Source organism: Dermochelys coriacea, chromosome 8 (assembly GCF_009764565.3).
Source record: "Dermochelys coriacea isolate rDerCor1 chromosome 8, rDerCor1.pri.v4, whole genome shotgun sequence".
NCBI lineage: Eukaryota > Metazoa > Chordata > Testudines > Dermochelyidae > Dermochelys > Dermochelys coriacea.
In genome coordinates this window covers 61,110,121-61,116,310 of record NC_050075.1, presented here as the reverse complement: position 1 = coordinate 61,116,310, position 6,190 = coordinate 61,110,121, and the positions used below count along the sequence as shown (strand labels likewise).

At 39.4% G+C, this 6,190-nt stretch overlaps 1 protein-coding gene across 1 annotated transcript; it reads right to left on the bottom strand.

Moving 5' to 3' along the window:
- Positions 1–592: 592 nt before the first annotated feature.
- On the bottom strand, positions 593–5,202 carry RGS2 (regulator of G protein signaling 2). Its single transcript, XM_038414619.2, has 5 exons — positions 4,864–5,202; positions 3,441–3,542; positions 3,270–3,331; positions 2,236–2,402; positions 593–1,661 (listed from the first exon to the last, which is right to left on the bottom strand). Exons 1-5 carry the CDS (start codon positions 4,968–4,970, stop codon positions 1,467–1,469), a joined length of 633 nt encoding a protein of 210 aa, XP_038270547.1. The 5' UTR covers positions 4,971–5,202; the 3' UTR covers positions 593–1,466.
- Between the last annotated feature and the right edge of the window lie 988 nt (positions 5,203–6,190).

Genomic DNA, 6,190 nt, shown 5'->3' with positions numbered 1-6,190 from the left:
GCGGGTACTAATTTTTGAAGTGCAGACTCATCAGACCTGATGGAGGAATAATGCTGCTGCCTGTTTCTCCTCCAGCCCCAGTAAGTAAAGGTGTGTGATCCATCTAAAAAATAGAAACAGACTGATTGCTCTTTTCTAATTGGCAAATCCACCTGTGAGATCTGTGTCCATGTCCAGTGATATATGTGCCTGATCTGTGGGGCATGTTGCCCACCAGTGTTTAAGCTAGGGCTGGTAGGAGGAGGATCACTTTCTCTTTTGTGTGCTTTATTTCTCCATGGATTTTTAAGCTTTCCTTGGTCTTGCAAACTTTGGGAGGTTTTTCTTTGCACTAATCAAGCTTGCATGCCTGTCTGCTTTTTTTTGTTTTGGGGACACTGCAAGTTCTTATCCTAACAGCTTTATCAAGTGCTAGAAATTAAGATCCCACTTGTAACAGAAAGGTTGCTGTAGAATAGCACCCATTCCCAATATGCTCTCCCCTGCCTATCTGTCCATTGCTAGATAGTGTCTTGTGTAGCTATATTTTTTTTAAATACATGGAGTATAGGCAAGACAAGTTGTTAGGAAGCAAAAAAAATACTCAGAGAAATCTTGTATCAAAATAATTTATTTAAAAAAAAAATTCAAAGACAACTTCCCTGAAGTTTTGCTATCCTCAAGACAGGATTTATGACATTCCTGGCATAAATAGGAGTGTTCAACACTGCCTTAGTCTACATAACATAGTATTGTACAGCTCCTGTTTGCTATGGGCCAGATTCTGCCCTTCCTTTCACTGCATGAAACCCCACTGACAGAATTTGGCCCTGTATAGTGTAGTTAGCTACTCTACACCTCTTTGGAGCAGAAGATGCTATGTATCCCTCTTTATCTCTTTGCACTATACAGTGACAGTGTTTGGTGTCACATGGAAGACTGATTCATCTATTTGCGGCTGGGAAATTTTTAGTTAGCTGAACCAGTATTAAATGAGTGAGTGCTAACCACAACCAGTTGTTTAGGAAAAAAAATAAGCAATCAATTATTCAAAGCTGTCCAAATTCCCAGAAATGTTTGATTATACCATGCTGCCTCAGAGCTTGTTTACTCTTAAAAGAGGCAGATCAGATCTGACCTACAGTATCAACGCTTTCAGTGTGACATAAGGAGTCTGACAATACACAGTGCTATGATAATGCATGGAAATATCTTCTCTCTGCACTGTTCACTGATGGAAAATGCATCATCCCTGGACACTGGCCAGCATCCTCCTGGCTCCATCTTCTAGGCTTCTAACATCACTATTTACCACTCAACTCTAAACCACCTTAGGCTACATTTCTGTCCATTTTTTCCCCACTACGTCTGGGCAAACCTTCTGTACATTCAGGATTTCAGTCTTTCAGGTTATGGAGCTGCTAGGACACATGGCCTTCTTCCTTAGCAGGTGAAATAGAACTCTCCACTTCATTTCCCTCCAGAGTTCATGTCCCTTGAGGCTCCCTGGTAATCTGTGACTGTTTACATAGTTCCTGATAGAATTCAGACTCCAAAAATCGTGGGTACGCGTTATTCTCCATCAAGCTGTAGACTCTCTTCTGTGCAGCATTGAAACAAGTGTGTGTAGCTTCTTGGATATTCTGGGCAACCATGTTCTTGGTTTGAAAGTCTATGTTTATCTGAAATAGAATGTGGGAATGCATTACTGAGAGCGTTCACCTCAAGCAAATACCATATACAAGTTAGGTACAAGTGAGATTTCATTAACACTAAGGCCCCGATACTGCAGCCTCGAGGCAGACAAAGCTCCCAATGAAGCTACTGAAGGCCTCCTCCTTCATGAGGTTGCAAGATCAGATCCCTAGTTTTGTAATAAGGAACATTTTCTGTAATGAATTGCACTATAGGGCAATTGAAAAGACTCAAATTATGACAATCGTATATCAATGATGATGCTCTTTAAATACACTGTAGACTTTAATGATTTTTGCTGATGTACCCAGGCTGAGATCTGACGCAGAATCTCTGTGAAAACATTGCTGGCACAATTTTCCAACATGGGAAACTGGGATGAATACATTATGGTATCAAGGTAACATTTGGATGTTAATAATTAGCATTCAGGGACATAAATGCATTTTGGGAAACAAAATTTCAAAACATAGGCCCACGGATGAGAGAGAGCCTTGAAGTGGTGCTTAAATTGAGTGCCAGTACTAGTAGTGATGGGTTTTTTAAAACAGTTTTTTTTACCTCTTTGGGAGCTTCTTTTTCAATAAAGTCATTGTAGATCTTTTTAGCCTTGGATCTCAGCTTCTGTGGTGACTTGATTTTCTTGAAGTCTTCACAGGCCAGCCAGAAATCGATGTTCTCCTCGCAGAACTCTGATTTCAAAAAAACTCGAAAAGCTGCAAGACCATCTGGGAAGCAAAAAAAGGGAGAAATGTATGAGCTGAAAATATTCCATGAATCTTGCATTTTCCCCTAACAAAAATATCTGCTCTTTCTTTCAGAGCTATCAGGACACTTTAAATAATTGCCTATGTATATAAAGAATATATTTAGGCTCCTACAGTTTGCCAGACTCTTTTTAAATAACTGAAGCTATTTTTGAAGGAAAAGTGCCAAAAATGAAAACCATGTAAAATCCACACACTTCCTTTAACATACTGCTAGGTTTAAAACAAACAACCCCACCCCCATACACAACCATAAAACAAAACTCCTCATTATACAGTTTCTCTCCAGATCAGAGTTCTAGTATGTTAATCTTTAGACTGGAGTAAATATTTACAACAGAGCTATAAATCTCTGGAAGACATTTGCAATGGAAAGAATGACTCAAAGTTGATTATCAAATGCTGATTTTTTTTTTTTGGTTCAGCAATTAAGTGGTTTTCTTTGCAGAACGACTGTAAAACCTACAGAGGATTCAACTCTCAGACTCTATTGCAGGATCAAGTCCACAGTGGCTTAATGTGTATATTTCTAATAGCACTGGAACCAGGATTTGTCTTGAAGTGGATTCCTAAGTGTGCAAAAATCTTTGATAAAGAACATACTTTTTATGAAGTGGGGCTTTGGGTTGTTTAAAATAGAAGTGTCTGAGACCAATATCAAGCTGCATGCATGAGGTTGTTCAAAAGGCAATGTTTAATCCTGATGTACATGGAAAACCATTGCTTATTCTTATCTGAGATAGTCTTTCCTATTACAAAAACCTACAGCGAGACCATAACACGTTTATATTTTTACATTGATTTGTTACTCTTTTCAGACTGACTTACATTTATTAGCAAGAAGTTCATCAAAAGCTTCTGACCACAGCTGGGCTTCTTCAGGAGAAGGTCTATACAAAAGGATGGAGAACATTAGTTAGATTGCACAGCATATATTTCTGTTCCTTGCATGTTAAATATTTCAGATTCATTTGAGTGAAATTTGAATATTTAAGTTACCTGAAGTAAGTGTGTTGCTTTCCTTTTTTGTTGGACTTTGTTTTTGTAGAAGTGGAAGAGTTTTGCAGGAAGTAGCTCAATCTTGTTTTCCAATCCTTAATGCTAGTAGAGAAAGAGGAAGAGGGGGGAAATGCATTAAAATGAGCTAACTGAAACTATCCTTCCAGCTTTGCACGTTTTGACTAGAGATGGGACTGATCCTCCAGTCTATAAAGAGAATGCAAAAGTTCCCTTGAAGTTGATGGTAGTTTTACCTGCTTAATAACTGTGGAAGCAAGTCCCAAATTTTTTTCTATTTCAAAAAAATAGGACCCAATCCTTCTATTTCAGTTAAAAGCGGTTTTTCCACTGACTGGAGCAAGAGAGCCCACAGTGACTGGAAAGTGACTAATTGTAACTAAGGCATCTGTGAATTTCATAACTACAGGTGTGCTTCTGTATGTGAAGAACACAGCACGCTGACCTCTGTTCTTCCCCAATACTGTTGTCTGTACTCAGTAGGAGTTTTAGCTGAATGAAAACTATTGGGTGGGGGCCTCCTGGTGCTCAGATATTTAGAAGACTCTTTTCACTTGTGCATCAATATGGATTTAGAGATTTAATCTCTTCCTGCTTGATTTTTGGAAGAGCCAAAAGTTGGATCTCCCCAATCTAAAAGAATGTATTTTCAAGTGGGGAAGATACTCCAGTTTAGGGCCACATGGTGAAACCTGTAGAACAGATGAGATTAAACTCTGCAGCTGTGGCACAAAATCATCTCCACTAGTCTCTATATGAAACTGGGAATTGCAGAATAACTTTGTCCCTAACATTTAAAATATCATGTCTTATCCAGATAGTGCAAACAGGATATTTATTTTAAACAATGGAAGATTTTCAAGTGTTTTCGTTTTGCTTTGGCAAGGAGAAAACCCTCTAAAAAAGTTTAAATGACAGAGCCATTTGAAGACACCAATCCAATGTAAAACTGCATTGCTTGCTAGGTGAACAAAGAATGGAAGAAAAATGTGCTTACATTTTCACCGCTCAAACGTGAACTGAAGTAAATCATTTCTGCACAAGACCTACATTTTTTCTGAGCTACCACTGAGTTATATTTCTCATCAAATGATCAGTTCAGCAAATACAGGATTTTTTGCACATCAGGGTTTTTACAGTGGAGATATTTCTCCATTTTTAAAAACTCCTGATGACATCAAATACATAAATTAACCCACTCTTGCACTGCTCACATATTGCACCCCACGTGATTGTTTTTAAAAAAGTCAACTCCGTCAAATAGCTTAACGAATAGTATCAATAGTTTCTCTTTTTTTTTTTTTTCCCTTCCTACTGAGATGCAACCTCCCTAGTTTGAACCATTGTTCTGAAAGCGAAGGGTGGCTCTTTATATAAACGAAACCTGCTATAAATAGATACTCACATAGTTCTCTTCATCTTTCCTTTCGTCTCCTCGTTTTGGCAGCTGCTGGGCGTTCTCTCCATTTGTCCACAGTCGTGCTGGAGAGCAAAGAAGATTGCACTTTGCATACTTCTTTTGTTTTATCCCAGGGTCTAGCGCTGATTTGCCAGCCACTACAGCAGCCTTTTCTTCACTCAGAAGTTGAACTTGAAGAGCCAGAAAGGCAGCCTCTCTTTATAGAAGGCAGCAGGCGAATGGGTTGCGTTTCGGTTCCACCTTCTGAGCACGCTGATTTGCTTGTGGGGAAGCAAGCCAAAGCACGCTCCCCTGTCACGTCCTTAAAAGGCTCGTACACTGAGTGCAGTGGTGACGCAGTGTCCCCTTTTGCTTTATGCAGTTTTCTCTTGCAAAAAACCGGTCTGGTTCTTGCAACCTCTTGACTGCAGATTCCAGCAAGTTGGAGAGCTTTCTGTGTGTGTGTGTGTGTGTGGCTGCTGTGTGTGTATGCACAAAGCTTGAGTGCCCTGCACATTTTGAAGGCAGAAGTGTAGGATCAATGACTTGGCTTATTATCCGACAAGGAGAGAAAGATAATAGGTAGTAATAGTGCAAGGTGGGTCTAGCTGCTGTGCTTATGAAGTTACCCCCTTGGCCCCACCCCAGCCCCCCCAAAGGAAAACATACCCTGAAAAGGGTTAAGCACATTAGTACATTTCTGTTACTGAATTAATATGTTAACAACAATAGCGCTAACAAAATAAGATTTGCTACTGCACTTTCAGCAATCTGAAAGTAGTCTGGAATTGTCTTGCTAGTGTTCTACAATTCATTTTTAAAATGCCGGCTAAGCTAAGCAATGCCTCATATTTCTCATCAGTTTACCCTTGTGTCTGGTAAGGAGAAGATGTACCAGGATCACTGCTGAACCAACTGTATTCCTAACATTATCCCTTTGGGACTAAAAGGTTACAGTTCCTGTGATGCAAAAAGTTTTGCACTTGGAAATGTTTGTACAACCTGTGCTTGTTCTTGTTCTAATGGATGCCTGAAAGTCTCTTAGGGGATCACAATGACTTGGCATAGGAAGGGGCTAATTCTGTCTAGTACTTGGTTAGGGTTAGGCGACAGGTTTATGTTCAGTTCTATACATTAGAAATTCTTTTTTATAAACCCGTATGCTAAACCTGTTTTTGTTTTCCATGAAGCCAGTCCTTTTGAGAGTTCACAGCCCATTAGAAAGAATAGAGGAGGATTCTAAGGCCAGATTCGGATTCCCTTACAAAAGAAAGTTATGGAAAGTTTGAGTGTACAATACTCTCACTGATAACTTGAATCAGTTTTTCCCCCT